We start from the raw sequence: 18,571 nt of genomic DNA, 5'->3' as shown, positions 1-18,571 counted from the left end.
AGCATCAGCTGCGGAGGAGATCTGGGAACAAACACACACACACATCTGATCAGCACAGGCTGCTCATCACACACACCATCAGTTTGACATCCGTACGCTCTCACCTTATCTGGTGGATCTTCAGCGTTGAGCCTTTGTAGCTCATGGCCACCGAGCCGAACATCATTTCTCCGAGCATGTTAGCGTCTGATGAGCACCGTGAGGAGCCCTGACACAAAGAAAGAAGGAGCAAAGCACACAGGATTGAATCTACAGGAGCAGCACACAGGGGTGTGTTATATATATCTTCTACAATAATACTGTAATTGTTGTTTTAACGATGTGAGAGCTGCTTTTGTTGAGCGTGTCACTCAGTTTGCTCAAACCAAACAAAAGCACGCCTTGAGAGCATGCTTTCATTGCCTGATAGACCAGTAGAATGCAGTTAGAATGACCTGAATTTCAAGATATGAGGGTAAAAAAAGCTCTGTAGGAGTTATCTTATATTTCTATATGATATAGTTTAGCAATACCACAGTTGTTTTTTCCCCGAATATTATCATTATCACATATGGTATTGATTTTATGCAGCAGTTCAATAAACATCAAGTTAATATTAAGTGATTTGTATTTTAGACACACTATTGTCAGTCTGTTTTCACTAATGAAAACCGCTGAGTGTCTCTGAGCAACACAGCGATTCGTTACTGAATGTATCCACGTTTTTGAATGAATCAGTGATTCAATGATCCATTTATAACGAGAGTCACTCGCTTAGTCCCCAAATGAAGCAGCAATTTAAATGAATAGGTTGAATTAGGGATGCGCAACATGGCAAAAAAAATTTGGTTTTTTTTTCAGAATGCTTGACTGTTTCTCGATTTTTATTTATTTATTTTTTAACTAGTCAATTTGTTCATTTCTCTTAACTGTTATCATTATCATGTTGTCAATGTGTCTAATTCTAACTTTTGGTATTATGTCTATTCAAAATTGTGATTTCTCAATTTATAAAAAACTAAATCGTTGCAAAACATTAAATTCAAATTAATCGATAAAATCAGAAAAATCTCTCAGTCCTACGTTGAATAAATGACTCAATGACTCACTCATTAAAACAGTGAACTGCCGCCACCTACTAACAGTTTTAGTTTCATATTTAATATATTTTAATATAAAAAAAATTTAAAACACTAATCTCAAAGCATTTTTTGCTGTGTAAATAGATCTAAATGCGTCTGTAGAGCAAAAATGGATTTTGTTGATACTGATTTTATTTGATTGGTCAACTCTCATTATTCGAATGGAATTTATTGGTTAAAATATAAGAATCTGGCATACAAGATGATGCATACATCTAATAACGTTAGGGGAAAAAATGCATTCAATTAAAGGTGGCAAATGTCGGCCCTTAACGAAACACTGACCACTGCAAAGAACATGAAGAGAGAGAGTGAAGGCTTGTGACGGGACTCACCTGGAAGCGGTTTTGTTCTTTGGGCTCGGAGGCGCAGGACGAGCTGCTGTCCAGAGAACTGGAGCTGCCGCCTGTAGGCCTCAGCTGACAACACTTCCCAAACATCTTCGCCTGTGCCTCTCCACACACCCTCTGCAAACAACACACGGACAAACTCAATAACCCAGCGAGACGCTCATGAGAGCAGTCACTAAACCCGAGAAACACACTGGTTCATCAAGACCCACGTTCTGCAAAAAAGACACTTGAGGTATATGTTTGTCTGGAGCGTGAATGCAGAAGAATTCTTAAACAGTTAATGGTGAATCAATTGCCACTGATCATTTTTTTAAAAGGAGTGAGGGGAGAGTCTGAACTGAATAATGAGACACTACCGCAAAGCAAATAAACATGCCAAAACAAACAGCGAGACCAGTTTAATATGAATCATGATCAGATGTCTCTTGCGTATGAGTCGGTTCTTTAAATGAATCATTCAAGACGACTCTCAAACGCAGCTGAATCAGTCCGATTATTAAAACAGACCTTTATTTTAGTTCAGAGATTTCTGTCCTTCCACTGAAAGTCCATGCAACCAAAACTAACGCTTTAATAAGTTCATAATCACTTATAACACGTTATCCACATAAATGGAGCCTTTTTATCCAAATCTTGTGAATAAAAGCCTAAATGAGATCTGTTCATCATATAAAGTGATCGTGCCTTGCATATAAATATTGATCAACACACGTCAAATATAAGCTGGCTTGACGCACGAGTGGTTTGCTCACAAGCGTCACTAAAGTACGTTCGAGCTTCTGTTTACCATATTTGATGTGTGTCAATGTCTATGTGAATGAAATCTGGTCATCATGTGTCTCTACAGTAGACTTGGATTAAACTGCTTGATTCATATGGATTGCTTTTACAATGTCTTTATGAACATTTTGAAGCTTTAAAAGTTTTGTTTGCATGGACTTAACGGAGGGACATGAATCTCTAAACAGCCAAGTGTATTCTTAAACACAGATGAGGAAAAAGCCCGAGTTAATGAGTGTTTTGGCTGTGCATGCCAGGCTCAGTGTCTCTAATGGCTCATGCTGAGTCTCGTCCTGCTCTGTGAAGAGCACAAAGGAACTCGAGCATGTGAGACTGTCATATGACTTCCTTAACAACTCGTGAGCAGGTCTGTTTGCTTACTCGCTCTCTTCTGCTCCTGGTCAATGACTCTCTGTCTCTCTCTCTTTAGTGAAACAATATCCTCTGCCAAAAGTGTCATGTGATTGCCGCCGCAGCTCGGCTCCAGATCAGCAATCTCCAGAGCCTCACCAGAACACATTAGACAGGCTGTTTATTATTCATCTGGCTGCACAGCAAACCAACAGCAGCTTGAACCTGCAGTATACTTCAATGAACATGCAGCGGATTTTAAAGAGCATGTTTTACTTTTATGAGGCTTTTTTTTTAGCTCTGCTCACAAACACTAGACTATGGAAATAACTTTTACTGAACCTTCTGATCATACTGCAAAAAAAGTGCTGCTCTTCCTCAGCATTTTTGTGTTGTTTTCAGTGCAAATGTCTCTAAAGATTCTTAAATCAAGATATATTTATATAAAGTCTTGTTTTCTGAGAAACTGGTTATGAGTTTATGATCAAAACAAGAACAAATATCTGCCAATGGGCTCAAAAAAATCTATTTAATTCAAAGGGAAAACAAGTTTTCATTCCCTACTGACAGACATTTGTTCTTGCTTTAAGCATAAACTCCATTTTGTTCAATTTCTCAGAAAACAAGATTTCATTTGCATCAAGTAAATGTGTGAGTTAATGCTGTTTTTTTACAGTGCATGCAACATTTAATGGCTTGGCTTTATGAATTTAAGACTTTCTGCTCTGATTTAAGACATTTTAAGGCCTGAATTTGTGGAAGACTGAATTAAGACTAAGATCCGCAGAAACCCTGTTTAGTGCACAAAACATTTTGAAACGGTCATCAATTTTGCAACATCAACACTCTTCATGAACTGAATTACTTTGAGGTTCATGTGTTCTTTTATCTCATCACATTCAATCCAGACTGTTTGTTCTGCCAAGAGGAAACACAGATCAGAATTCCCTTTACATTTCACATCAGTCAGATGACAACATCAGGTGTGGAAAAAGTTGGTTTTTGGGTGAACCGGCTTTTGCACTGCACCCGCAGCCTCATGACATCTAATGACAAACAACTAGCAGACGTGACAGAGAGCTCGACACGCCTTCAGTCATGTGAATGTGAAAGAATGCTTACACACTCAGAGTCAGCTGATGCTATTATTACTGGAGATGAGGCCTCTGGTTCTCACACCACTCACCGTGACCGGGGCATCTTCCATGCTTCTCTTTCTGGCATCCGAGTCGAAAAGGACGTTCCTGCCGCGCCGCTCACAGTCCTGGTAGACGATGAGACGGATCTGGCTGGGGTCCAGCTCCGGTGACGACCAGCTAACAGACACAGACAAGAACATGAGCACCACAAACACACTGACTCTTAACTAACAAGCTTCCTTCGGCGGCGATGGTTTGGGCCACTCAACCAACAATGCGAGTAAATCTTCACTGGGCGACTAAATGATGTCTATCGTTAGCCATTGGCTAATACATTTTTAGATTTTACTTACCGAGGCTTACTTTAATTTTACTTTTAAGTGTAAGTTTAGCACAGATATATTTTCACTCTGACTGAGTGCTTCAGAGTTTCACTCGGTGCTATTTTTCAGTTCATCTCAATGGATGCGCAGCGCACCTGTATTTGGCGCACCGTAAACTCTAGTGTGAAGGAGCACGACTCGCTGTCGCTGTGCTGATAGCACTGTTTCTCACACACACAAGCAAAGAGAGAGAGAGAGTGAGAGAGAGAGAGAGAGAGAGAGAGAGAAAGTCTTACATACTATGCAGAATTGACACGCCACATGTAAACCATATTCGTTTTGGAATTCTTCCGCTTTTAAGAACAAGCAGAAGATATGATTTCTCCGGTAGTGGGCGGAGCTAATGCACAAACGGCATTCTCATTGGCTGGCGCTCCCCTATTATCGTCCCTGTTTTGATTTCAGCAAATCAGTTCGAGTGAACGCAGACAGCGTGATTAATATTCATGAACCCAGCAGCATATCAATCCTTAGTGTGTTTTATATTGTTATTAGTAGTAGAAATCGTAGTTGTATTATTATTATCTTTTCAGTATTATTGTTTTCTTACAGAAACACTGAATGACCAACATCAGCCCCTTTCACACAGTAATACCAGTAATTATCGGAACGACTTTACCTGTTGTGTTTGTAAACATGGAGAGGTAAATGCGGTCAGTGTTTTTGTTGATGATTTCATTTTTGTGTCAACCGTTCACATTCATGCAGCTGATTCTGGCCCAGAGACATCGTATTAGACGACTTTAGACATTTTTTTGACTTGCGCAGAGTAAATGCGTTACCTGCATCAGAATGTTATGTTATGTTATTCATACCGGTAATCTTGTGCTGCGTTCACACTAGTGGCTGGCCGATATTTGTAAGATAAGTTTTTCCTGTTTGGCCGATGCGTTCGAGGCAGGACTTTTATTTTGACGGCGCTGAGAACGGCAGCGTCTGCAAAACGGATCGGCTCGAAAACGGAAAGTGAGACTGATCGGCCGATAACCGATCCGGGCCGATCATGAGGAAAATCGGCCGATTCCGATCCCTGGCCGATCAATCGGTGCATCTCTAATTATAACGATTGCTTTTATATTATTAGTAATATAAAAGCAAACATTATAATACTGTCTCGTTTGCCGTCAGCATTCAGCAAATATGCATTTAAATAATTTGAACAAATTTTTGAATGTCTATTAATGAACATTTAATTTCACAAACCTTGCAAACTTAGTCAAATCTAGTTGAGATCTTGTGAAGTGTGCATTTGTATCCTGCATGATCACGTATGCTCTGCGTGACGGTCGGTCTGTGCGAATTGAATGCGGACAGGAAGAGAGTTCAGCTTCACTGGAGATGCGTGATTGACAAAATTTAAACTCGTGATTTCAAATTATGCTGCGCTTTATCCATTTGCCCACTTTCATATTCATGTCATTTTCACTGTGTGCTGTATGTAAAATGACTGTTACCTTGGCTTTATTTGAAAAAATATGATTCTCAATGCACACAAACTTCCCAGATTACTTAGTGCCCTGTTGGTTACAATGTTGACGTTTTGTTAAATATTAATTTATTGGTGAAAAATACATTGTCATCTAAAGTATATGTATGTTTATTTTACACATTTATTTTTAAATCCATTTTCAAAAGATTTCAAATTTCTTAAATATTAAAATAAATAAAATTATATCGGCTTTATATCAGCCACCATGCTTCCCAAGATATCGGCATCGGCTGTCAAAAAAACAATATCGGTCGACCACTAGTTCACACAGAGCACATTACCGGTAATTTACTGGTAATGTTACAACTTCTCATACCGGTAAATTGCCAGAAGGAATTTACCTGTATTTTTTTAAAAGGTCCTGTTCACACATGATCTCTTAACATTAATTTACCAGTAAAGACACCACCAAGTTCAGTTAAAATGACAAATATGCATTCATACATGGTTACCAAGTTTTAATTCTAATAACTAAAGTTCTATTAGGGCTGCACAGTTAATCGAAAGCGATTGTCATGCGCATCTTGTCAGTAAAGCCGGTTCTGTGATTAGTAGTAAATCTCCATCACCTGCTTTCAGATGGAGCAGCATTTACTAGAGCCGTAGTTCACTGACAAGCTACGCAAACAGCTTTCATAATTGCAGAACGATTTCTTCGATTTCATAATCGCGCGATTAAATCGTCTGCGATTATGAACACGATTTTGCGTAGCTTGTCAGTGAACTACGGCTCTGTGTAGTAAATGCTGCTTCATCTGAAAGCACGTGAAAATACCACATTTAATGACATGTTTTTACTCCAAACTCACTTCATTCAACGTCAGTCGAGTGTTTGAAATAAATCCTTCTGTGAGATGATGTGGCTTCTAACATAGAATAAGGCACGCAACATATTTCATAATATTCTAAGCAGTGATAAAGTGAGTGAGTGACGTGACATGTGGCCAAGTATGGTGACCCATACTCGGAATTAGTGCTCTGCATTTACCGATCCAAAGTGCACACACACAGCAGTGAACACACACACACACCGTGAACACACACCCGGAGCAGTGGCTATAAAGGCTATGTCGATTAGCATTGCATTATTATATACTTTATTATAATAAAAATTATAATAAGACGAACTCAGATAAACCATATATTGTCGTAGTCGTGTGTTTATTAGTCACGCTGAATTAATGAAAGCAGTTAATTCTTCAGCAACCGCTATAGGGATTTCCTGGGTTTCTTCTGCGAGGCGTATTTGGAGTTTCAGCGCGAGAGCGCCCTCTGGCCTTCGGATTAAGATTTACTGCTGATCACAGAACCGTGCTTCCCTGAAAGATACACGACAATCGCAGCTTCTGCCTAATTGCGATTTATCGCCTTTGCGATTTAATTTCGATTAATCGTGCAGCCCTAAGTTCTATCATTAAATAATGCTTGACTGACTGAGAGTGTACTTTCCGATATTTAAAAAGCTGTGCCATTTTACAAAGTTAAGCTTAAGTTAAGATTAAATATATATATAAATAATATATCAGTCTGACCAGTAAACTAAAAAAAATTCTAGCCAATGGCGATTCTATTGCCAAGGTGTGTGTAGAAGGTTGCCGCTGCCACTCATCTAACCAGGAGCCTTGAGCGGATAGGGAGGGATTTTGAGCGGGATGAAGGCAGCGAGGGCAGGAATGGCATGGACACAATTTATTTCTGTGCTCTGCGTCAAGGCAGGTGAAGAAAGGCCCAAAGCGCGCAGCTGTTTACTCGTCACATTCCTGACGACTGGACTCATTCGCCATCCAGACACGGAGCACATCATCCGCTTTATCAGGAATCGAGACAAACAAGCTGTGCACAAAGACAACATGACGCACAACCACCCCCTTCAAAACAATCAAACTCAATCAACCATAATCCTCACAGCTGATCTGAAGAAAACCTCACTCTACTTTCAACCCAGTGCTAAGATGAAACGAGACAATGCCAATATCTTACAGACCAAGGCGGTCAATGGAAGATATACACAATATCACACATTTAAATAATACATCCACAGCATTGATGCAAAAAAACTTTTTATTTTACATTACTAAAATAATTGGAAATTTGAAAAAATAGGCTAATCAATTTGAAATTGATAAATCTGTTAAAATCAAATTGAAACTTTAGAAGGAGGCTTCAATGATATTGTTCTGTAATCCTATAGTGGTATGTTTTTCTCAAATAAATTATTAAAACCATATGAATTAAGTGAAAACTGCACTCAACACTGTGTCAGTAATTTAAATATTACCAGTAATACATTCTCAAAGACTGGTTACTTAGCTTGCAGTAATTATACACACTACTTAGTAGATGTACACAAAAAACATCATCCAACACTGATAAGTCTAGTAGATTAATGGTCAATTAACAGTCAATATTTAGCATTTTTTTAATTATCTGTATTGGTCGATAAGTAATGGAGGTGGGACTTTTATTTTGTCCAGAACAGGAGCATTCTCCGTCTTTATTCGTTAAAGTCTTTATTTAACGTTTCAGAATAAATGCTGTTCTTTTTAAAGGGGTCATATGATGTTGCTAAAAATAACATTATTTGGTGTATTTGGTGTAATGAAATGTGTTTATGTGGTTTAAGGTTCAAAAAACATATTTTCCACATACTGTACATTATTGTTTCTCCTCTATGCCCCGCCTTTCTGAAACGCGTCGATTTTTACAAAGCTCATCTGAAAAGCGAGGTGTGGTGTGATTGGCCAGCTATTCAGTGCATTGTGATTGCCTAAAATGGCTCGCAAACAGCGAGGATGAATACCTCAAGCGTGTGACGGAAATGTTACGCCCCAACTATACTGTGATGCCCTGTTCGGCCGGAGCGACGAGACAAAAACATTAAAACTCATTATAAACAAGGCATTTGTTGCATCCAGTGGGGACAAACATAATTATGGATTATAATGACTTATACGGTCTTTTTACGCGTTGCATCGTGCCGCGTAAAAATAAAACCATTTGTGATCGGAGAAATGACCAAGCGCTATTCTACACTGCTCAAAACTTGCGTTTGAATCGTCAGTTGCAGATAATCATTCGGCTGTCGATATGGTGCACAGGTTAAAAAAAAAAAAAAAAAAAAAGGAAAAATTGAAATCGCATCATATGACCCCTTTAACTTTTTATTCATCAAAGAATCCTGAAAAATGTATCGCAGATTCCAAAAAAAATTAAGCAGCACAACTGTTTTGAACATTGATAATAAACCAGCATATTAGAATGATTTCTGAAGGATCATGTGACACTGAAGACTGGAGTAATTGGATTGGATAAACTTTATTAATCACCAAGGGAAATGTATACGTCACTGCAGCACATACCACACAAATTATATAATAAATGAATAAGAAAAATCAAAACATTCACAACAATTTGTTTTTTAAGAAATTCCACAAGGTATTATAAGTATTGTAAACAATATACACTATAATAGACACTATAATGCAATCTATTGTCTTATGTCGCACTGATTAGCTATACAGTCTAATAGAAGTTGGTAAAAAATACTTCTTAAAACGCTCCCGATGACAGCAAGGCTGATTTAATCTTGGGCTAAATTAACTCATAAGGGCTTGGACTGCTTCATGAAGAAAGTGACAATCATGATTCTTCATAGAAACCAGTTTCTCAATCATTCTATCCTGCGCTGATGAAAACTCAGCTTTGCATTACAGAAATAAATTAGATTTATAAAATATTTTAAAATAGAAAACCATTATTTGAAATCGTAATAATATTTCAAAACATTACTGTTTTTTCTCTATATTTTTCTCTATTTTTCGATCCCAAACTTTTGAATGGCAGTGTATATATATTGACCACCCTACTTTCTAATATATCAGCATCAGCCAAAAAAACAAAAAACAACTACATTTAAAATTAGTAATTACTAACGCTAAAATAAAAATTTTTTTAAAAAGAATTTCCCCAACAGTAATGAGAGTTACAGTAGGCAACTGATATTTTTAGGGGGAGACAGGTAACATAGCGGGTGACAAGATCTAGACTATTATCTTCACGGTGATCCTGTATGCACTGCTCCAAAATGAGAACGAGTCCTTAAGCTGCTGACCGTAATCTGCTGGACGTTACATAAGACCTGATCATCATTACGGCTCGAACACAACCGACAGCAAAACCTCACTCACAAGGCAACACAAACGCCGCCACGCTGTTACTACAGCAGCCACACGCACCGACTGCAAAGCCACAGAGAAGCAGAAAGCAAGCGGTCATCAGGTACCTGGGCATCGGAGCATTTGCACCCGTGCGCGTTCCCATCCTCCCCAGCCCGCGGCTCGCTCTTCCTCAGCACAGAGCGCTGCTAAGAATAGCAATGAACTAAATTCACAAAACAACATGAGACTGTCAGGTGACCTCCATGTCGAGCTGGACAGCGCCGGACAAAGACATGAAGACGCGCCGCTGGACGCGGTGAAACTGAAGAAACTGTGATGTGGGCATAGAGAGGCTAGCCCCCTTCGGACTCCCTGTGAGCAGAGGTCAGCGTCTGAACGTGTTGGGAGCGAGCGGCCTTTACATAAAGAATCCATCCAGACCGTGACGCACTTCTTGTCCACTAGCTGGGGTCGTATTTGAATGCATGCGGTGGGAATGTTTCCAGGCCACATTCCTGTCAGCTCGCTCAAGCAGAGCCTACTGGAGTCCAGCGAGGACAATAATAGCTCAAGCTCTGTGAATGCGCACAGCTGCTGGTCAACAGCACATCAACTTACAGCATCCGTCACTAAACCAGCCTTACAACACACACACACTTCATTTTCTGCAGTGATCGAATCCATCGAAAGCCAGAAATGTTAGTCAAGTGTAAAATTAAGACTGACACCACGTTCAGCTCATAAGTAGGAATATAACGATTCACTCAACTCAAGATGTGATACGATTCACGACACTGATTTCACGATACAATTTTTAACAAAATGAGATTTAAGACAATTTATAAATGAAAACGTGTACTTTTATTATTTCTCAGACAAAATGCTGCACATTTCTTTGTGAAATTAAAATGTCAAATAACAAAACTAAATTGAAATTGTAAAACAAAATCACAAATCAAAAATAATACAAATCTCTTCATGTAAACAAACTAAGGCTTTGCCTGTGCTCTTTCCATTTATAATCAGAGGCAACCACTGGATTTTACAAAGCTGCTTTTTAATTTTTCTTTTTTTTTGCCGTTTTCATTACATCCCTACTCATAAGATGCAACTAACAATCATTTTTCACTTATAAATACTTTCAGTGACCGAATACCCAATAGTGGATTTTGCAGATGAAGTCATCTGTCCATCTGTCCGCACTGAAACGCATCACAACAACAGCAAAAAGATGATGTTTAAGACCAAATCCTTTGAAGTGAGATTTCACTGGGAGCACGATCATTCCAATGCAGCATTACAGGACAAGCGGCCATGTGCATCATTTGAAAAGCCCCTCATGCAGACCATCTACAACACGACCGCTAAATCTGACTGTGCAAGACCCAGCTTTAGTCCTGAACTCTCACAGTCCTATGAGTCCTGGCCGGCACAACATACAACACCACAGTCCACACTCACATGCTGTACAGTTCAAGAATGAGACATCAGTGAAGCACATCATCATGAATCACTCACTGAGTTATCGTCTCATCTCAAACTCTCTCTACTTGTCACGAGCACACAGAAACAGACGCTTGATGAAAGCAGCAATACTTCAGTCACAGGCAGCTGAGTGCACAAACATAAACCAAGAGCCCTATGATTTCAGCGATGCAGAAAACGCAGACAGAATCACGGAATTCAGTCATAAAAATGTAATTTACTGTATAGCACATAATTTGGCAAATGTTGGATGAATAGTAGGGCTGTTCACAATATGAACTATTGTCTGTGAATATTGAAGCACAGAAAGACTGCTGTAAATCTGAAGTCTGCCCTGCAAGTCTCAGTTTGCTCTGCTACACACACATACTGAAGCTTGTATGCGTCTCAATATATGCAGGGCAATAATATTGTTTAATAGATTATTGAACACTTAAAGGGGTCATATGATGTTGCTAAAAAGAACATTATTTGGTGTATTTGGTGTAATGAAATGTGTTTATGCGACGTGTTTATGAAACACGTCGATTTTTACAAAGCTCATCAGTCTGAAAAGCGAGGTGTGCTCTGATTGGCCAGCTATCCAGTGCGTTGTGATTGGCCGAATACCTCAAGCGTGTGACGGAAATGTTACTGTGATGCCGTCTCCCGGCCGGAGCGATGAGACAAAAACATTAAAAGCCATTATAAACGAGGCATTTGTTGCATCCAGTGAGGACATAATTACGGATTATAGTGACTTATACTGTCTTTTTACGTGTTGCATCGCGCCGCGTAAACATAAAACCATGTCTGCATTTGTGATCGGAGAAATGACAAACAACAAGCGCTATTCTACACTGCTCAAAACTCGCGTTTGAATCGTCAGTGGCAAATCCTTTAAATATGAAAACGCACTTACAGTCTGTGAGTCAGAACAGCCGGCACTGTAGTCTCCTCTCCCAGGATCAGGACACAGTCCTCCATAAAATGTGCTGCACACATCTGAATATTTGGGTTAAACTGTTCTGGAACAGTGTTGTAAATACAACTTAACCACTGATTTCTAGTCGTGTCCTCTTTTGGAAGACCAAACAAAGTAGTTTCGCTTTCACAACGAAACACACAGCGTCACACACGGCGGGCTAGAGTGAGCAGCGGCCGGTGGGCTTGAGAACGGCACAGCCGGCAGATTCGACGAAGGAGCGTCCGGCGGGCTAAGAACGAGCCGTTTTAGGTAGGCGTGGCTGACTCTTAACTTTTATACAAAATATATCTTTGGATTTGAGACTTCAGTCTTTGCAACTTTACAGATCTTCTTTATGCACCAAGAGCTTGTAACACTCCAAAGAGAAAGGAAAAGTTGAAATCGCATCATATGACCCCTTTAACATTTTAAGAATACAATTGACTAGACTTCCTTTTTGATTATAATAATTTAATTAAACCACTGAAATTAGATAAAAAAATAAAATAAAACAAATTCATAGGACCCTAGATAAACCGTAATCAATTAACTGATTTAAAAAAAAAACAACAACATTACTTTGCTGATTAATTGCTGCAGTTAGTACAGTTGCATGGGAAACACCATATTTGCTTCCAAAAGCGTGTCTGGTGTGTGTAGAGATGGCGGGAGGTCTCCGGGTCTGGCTGAAGGTAAGCACTGGCAGAGCACACAAAGCTTTCAGGCTCAATCAAGAACGATCTGTCCTGCCAAAGAACCAGAAATGTGAGCAGCCCTTTGGTTCTTCTGAGCGGGGTCACCCATGTAGCTGCCCTCTCTGCTATCTACGGGCTCTTTACACACGATGGGCCAACAAAACCACAGAGAGAACATCATTTCACCAAGTTTAATGTAATTAAATTAAATTAATGTTTCACATATTAACTGAATGAAGTGTTCATATTCATCTGGATGAAGATTCTGCCTGTAGCGACCTCAAATGAAAGCGGGGAGACAAACAAACACACACGAGGAGACAGTGGTGTGGAGAAGATATAATCCAGGACGAGAGGTCAGAAGGTCACTGCACACACTCAAATACTACGGTACGTTCAGCTGCTGTCCTGATCTTACGGCATTCAATGATAACACTGCTGTCTGTATGAACAGTCACTTGTCCTAACATAACTTTAAAGGGATAGTTCACCCAAAAATTAAAATGACCCATGATTTACTCACCCTCAAGCCATCCTAGGTGTATATGACTTTCTTCGTTAGGACGAATACAATCGGAGTTATAATTAAAAATGTCCTGGCTCTTCCAAGCTTTATACTGGCAGTGAATGGGTGTTAATATTCAATAGTCCAATAGAAGTCCAATAAACTGTGCCAATACATCATAAAAAGTGCTCCACACAGCTCCAGGGGTTAATAAAAGCCTCCTGAAGCGAATCGATGCATTTTGGTAAGAATAATATCCATATTTAAAACTTTATAAACCGTAATCTCTAGCTTCCGCTAACTGTTGTATGCGCGATTTTATTTGTAATGGAGAGGAACCTGTGGGGCATGTTTCTGTCAACCTAACGATGTCTATCATACCCTCCTTTACCTTGTTTTTTCGTGAATTTGTACTTAAAGTAGAAAGACAGAAAACTTGTGCTCCTCTTTGTCAAAGTAGACACCATTTCATGCTGTCCTGATTTACAATTGTGTTCATCAATTCTTCCATTTTAAATTGTTCACTTTTATTTCCATGTTAGTAAGCGTGTCTTATGATGTTGATAATTTCCCTGTCTCGTAATATAAAAGAATACCACTGTGGTTCTCAAACAGGGGTCCGGGACCCACTAGGGGCCACAAGATTACTTAAAATTATCGAAAAAAAGACAAAACAAGGTTTAAAATAAGCAAAAGAAGCTAAAAAATCAAGAAGTATGCTGAAATAATATTTCTTATTTTAATTCGATCCCTTAACAACTATCATTATTATTTCAATTAATTGAATTCAATCTATTTAATTTAATTAATTTTTATCTTGGACAACCTTGATATACTGCATGTGGGAATTGTAAAAGTGTGAATTGTAGATAGGGAAAGGTCATGGAAATCAATACAAAAAGTCATCAAAATTTTTATGATAAATATCATATTCTATAATATTTTATATTTTGATTGGGAGTAAAATACTACATTTAAAAAAATAAACAAACTGAAAATATTCTATAATATTTTATCAAGTAGAAATGGCTACTTGTGAGAAAAATACTAAATAAAAAAAATTAAACAAACTGAATATCATATTCTATATTTTATCAAGTAGAAATGGCTAGTTGAGTAAAAACTAGAGATGCACCGATCGATCGGCCAGGGATTGGAATCGGCCGATTTTCCTCATGATCGGTGATCGGTCGGTCAGTCTCACTTCTTTCTGATTTCGAGCCGACCCGTTACAAGCGGCACATGCAATAACGTCAGCCGCGCATTCTCGCACTCATCTCTCCGACGACCCCTTCTCTCTCACACACGTCTCACTCGCTCCGGTTAAATAGTGCTTGTATTGTGCATTATCAGGGGCGTAGCCATCATTTCTTTTTCTCTAATTTCTAGCTTTTAATTGGCGTAGAAATCGTATAACCAATAATAATGATTTGTTTATATACTACAAACACTTTGCCCGAAAAAGTGCGGGGGACGAATTTACGTGATATTAAAAGTGAGGGGGACACGTCCCCCGCGTAATCTACGCCCCTGCGCATTATTATAGTAATTCCCGCAGGTTTCATGCTTACACCAAAAGCGCACGCACCAGAACTGATCTATATTAGTGGAGCGCACAAGAAAATAACACTGGATGTGTTATTTTACATTTGATTACTTTCATTTCTGTAGTATTTCCTACCTGAATAAAAACTTACTTAACCTGAAAAACTTAGTTTCATAGCTCTCTTTCTTCTATTGCATTTATTTGTGCTGTTATTTGCCTTTTTTTTCTTATTTTATTACTGAATTTTACTTGTGTTTTTTTATGAAAATAAAACTTTGCATTGAAGAAAAGCAGATTTTTGTTTGTATATGCTGTCAATTACAGTTCTTAGAAAGAAAATCGGAATCGGCAAAAATCGGTATCGGCAGATCACACTAACGAAAAATCGGAATCGGCCAAGAAAATTGCAATCGGTGCATCTCTAGTAAAAACATTTAAAAAATAAATACAAACTACAAAAGTCAATATATTCATTGGTAATTAAAGTCTAAAACATGCAGAACATTGAGTTACTGTAATTATGGAATTTAATAATTTCATATTGCCATTTGTAGTTTCCAAGAATAATAAGTCTGAAAATAAGCAGCTTTGTCATTACAAGCAGAAGTATCAGAAATAACCAGTAGCCTTGGAGTCAAAAAAGGTTATGAACTGCTGGTTTATCGTCTTTCCTCGATGACTTCAGGATCATTTAAAGATGAAAAATAAGACAATGTCAGTGTGCAACAGAAATGAATCCCACGCCAAAGGCAGATTTCAGTGCTTTAGTCTGATCCTGCAACAGCAGCAGCACACACACAGTCCGATAGCAGGAATGTGATGCTTATTACGTGCATCTGCGTCCCCGTGTGACTTGCACGTTTCAGGCAGACGAACTCAATGCACGCCAGAGACTTAGCAGCAGCTTTTTTCATCGCCAACAGAAAATTCTGAGTACATTTAGAGAACGAAAGAAACATTCTAGGACTCTAGGCTAGTCAGATCCGGTGACATAAACCAACAAAGGGTCGTCAGGCAGCGTCGACTGAAGCTAACTAACGTTAGCATGAGGCTAAACATTCAGGCTACCGATGGAGATAACCGTACGTAGCCATAAACACACACATGACTCCAAGCTACATATATGTACATATCAACAGCACCTCAGCAGACTACTTCATATTGATTGAGGAGAATCTGTTATGTTACTGCTCTCCGGAAGCTGGAGAAGAAAAGCTCGACACGTACCTGAACACCGCGTCCTCTTTGCTGCATTTCGCGGGCGGTGAGAACGCGTTTCTTTTGTTGAAGAGTTTATGAAATAACGTGGGGGCCATAATGGACCCACAACTTTGACGGAAAAAAATCCTTGTTTGTGTTTAATTCTCGAGCCACACTCGACTCCCGCAGACGGACTCCATTTGTGGGCCAGTCATATGACTGCCGTTAGTCACACGAGCTGCTTGGCAACGCCACTGCTCTCTGATTGGTCGAGTATTCGCTGCGCTCCCTCCGCTTTCCTGATTGGCTGATATTTTGGTTCATAGACCACGTGGTCATAATGGCTGTGTTGATGTTTTGGGAGCTGTATTTCACGGGCATTTCGTTCTGTTTATGCTCGACGATACACAAAAACATTAAAAGAAAGATCAACTGCACAATAAAAATGTTCTTTATTCGTCTTTTAGTATTTATACATCTTTTACCTAAACATCTCATTTAAATAATTTAATTTGTAAAGCTCTCTTTCCATTTAAAACCTATATTTGGCATGTAAACATCTATTCCACAATCACTGCAAGGCATTGTTGCTTTCTCATTTTGATGACTCTGCATTCAAATCATCAGTTAAGTTCTTCTTGATCAGTATATTATTCAGCTCTTGTGTTTGTTTGAACGGTCTCACTCCAGTGCGCACGTATTCATCCATCTTGAGCTCTTAAAAACACTGCATGGCCATTAAACTCACATACAAATATTTGTATTATATTTAAGCACGTGTTGACTGCCCTCTGCTGGTCAGAGGTGATGATCCCGTAATCTGGGTTTCTTAACTTGTGAGAAAAGGGTATAGATCAGCTTGTTTGGACTGAAGTCCTCTCAGACAGAGGTTATCTAGAAAGAACACAAATGCACACAAAAGGAACATGAATTCCATTTAGATTTTTAAAATGTCAATACGGGGAAATGAGAAAAGAAAATTACCGGTTTGGCAGGAAACTTAAATGAGCGTGTTTGTTTCAGTCTCTGGAAAAAGGCTTCTCTCTCACGCTCATTTGCAAAGTCAAAAAACGTCACAGGCCATGAGGAAATGTCTCTGGGTTCCACCGACACACTTCCGCTTGCTTGAACCAGCTTTACTCCAGAGTCCTGGTGGTCTGTTTTACCACGTTTATGGCTCGATACATTTCGAATGCTCACAATATCGCTGAACGTCACTTTTCTGCATTTTATTGGTTTTTCCTTTTCTGCAAAACACTGAAAAGGAAGGGTTTTCTCATTATCCTGTTGATGTTCTGCTGTATGTACAGACACAGTGACCAGCCAGACTCTGTGATATCATCAGGAGCATTACTCATTTCTAGTAGAATGCAAGAGGGAAGCAATTAGTCACACAGACATGAATGTGACCATACATAGGCATAATATGAAAGACGTAATACAGTATTAATCACCTTTTTCACAACAGGGGAAAGAACTACAACCCTAGTATTCACAGGCGTTCTCTCATTAGCTGATTTTAACACACATCCTGTAAACAGCGGAAACAGAGCTTTATTTCATTAAAAAAAAAAAGAAAGGGAAAAAAAGTCATGCCGTCTACTGTATTTAAAACTTCCATGGAGTGAAACTCAAGTACCTGATGCAATATCTGATGCCAAGGTTTCAGAGGGCACACGTAAAGGAGAGAGGCTGAGAAATATATAATTAAAGTCAATTCTTTGTGATGACCTTCAGCACATATTATACAGTGCTTGTCAAAAGTTTGGAAACATTACGATTTTTAAATGTTTTTAATCAAGTCTCTTGTACTCAACAAGGCTCAAAATAAATTACAATTTAAAAAAAAAACATTTCTATTGTAATATATTTTCAAATGTAATTTATCCCTGTGATGTGTGTGTTTAATAGAAATTAATGCTTTTTATTCAGCAAATATGAAAAATGACAGTGAAAACATTTATAATGTTACAAAAGATTCTATTTCAAATTAACGCTGTTCTCTTGAACTTTCTATTTATCAAAGAATCCAGAACAAAAACAAAAAAAAGTTTCCACAAAATATTAAGCTGCAAAAACATTGATAAAAATGTAAACCATTACTAATAACTCAGCATCAATAATAATTAAGCAGCAAATCAGCATATTAGAATGATTTCTGAAAGATCATGTGACACTGAAGACTGCAGTAATGATGCTGGAAATTCACAGAAATAAATTACATCTTACAATATATTCAAATAGAAAATAGTTATTTCAAATTACAATAATATTTCGTAATATTACTGTTTTTACTGTATTTTTAATCAAATAAATGCAGCCTTGATGAGCAGAAGAGACTTCATTAAAAACTTTTAAAAATCATGTTTCCAAACTTTTGACAAGTACTCTCTCATATATATATATATATATATATATATA

At 38.4% G+C, this 18,571-nt stretch overlaps 2 protein-coding genes across 5 annotated transcripts in view; both read right to left on the bottom strand.

Annotated features, from left to right (window-relative positions):
• The window catches only part of fnip1 (folliculin interacting protein 1), a 39,772-nt gene extending 23,400 nt beyond the window's left edge, over positions 1–16,372 (bottom strand). For 2 of the 3 annotated variants that reach the window (XM_016492178.1, XM_016492180.1), the window contains exons 1-4: positions 16,178–16,372; positions 3,792–3,921; positions 1,457–1,588; positions 105–208 (exon numbers count right to left, since the gene is read on the bottom strand). In XM_016492178.1, the coding sequence (XP_016347664.1) occupies positions 105–208; positions 1,457–1,588; positions 3,792–3,921; positions 16,178–16,266 (455 nt within the window). In that variant the 5' untranslated portion in view covers positions 16,267–16,372. Of the gene's footprint in view, positions 1–104; positions 209–1,456; positions 1,589–3,791; positions 3,922–9,898; positions 10,576–16,177 lie in introns of those variants that run through there. The other variant, XM_016492179.1, reaches the window with a different exon arrangement.
• Positions 16,373–16,585: 213 nt separating this feature from the next.
• The window catches only part of LOC107692945 (uncharacterized), a 6,403-nt gene continuing 4,417 nt past the window's right edge, over positions 16,586–18,571 (bottom strand). For both annotated transcript variants that reach the window (XM_016492154.1, XM_016492153.1), the window contains exons 8-11: positions 17,790–17,842; positions 17,605–17,681; positions 17,135–17,407; positions 16,586–17,044 (exon numbers count right to left, since the gene is read on the bottom strand). In XM_016492154.1, the coding sequence (XP_016347640.1) occupies positions 17,030–17,044; positions 17,135–17,407; positions 17,605–17,681; positions 17,790–17,842 (418 nt within the window). In that variant the 3' untranslated portion in view covers positions 16,586–17,029. The remainder of the gene's footprint in view (positions 17,045–17,134; positions 17,408–17,604; positions 17,682–17,789; positions 17,843–18,571) is intronic.

The sequence above is a fragment of the Sinocyclocheilus anshuiensis genome, unplaced genomic scaffold (genome assembly GCF_001515605.1).
Source record: "Sinocyclocheilus anshuiensis isolate Anshui unplaced genomic scaffold, SAMN03320099.WGS_v1.1 scaffold658, whole genome shotgun sequence".
NCBI classification, from domain to species: Eukaryota; Metazoa; Chordata; class Actinopteri; order Cypriniformes; family Cyprinidae; genus Sinocyclocheilus; species Sinocyclocheilus anshuiensis.
The sequence above is the reverse complement of the archived record's forward strand: the minus strand, read 5'-3'. Positions and strand labels throughout refer to the sequence as shown.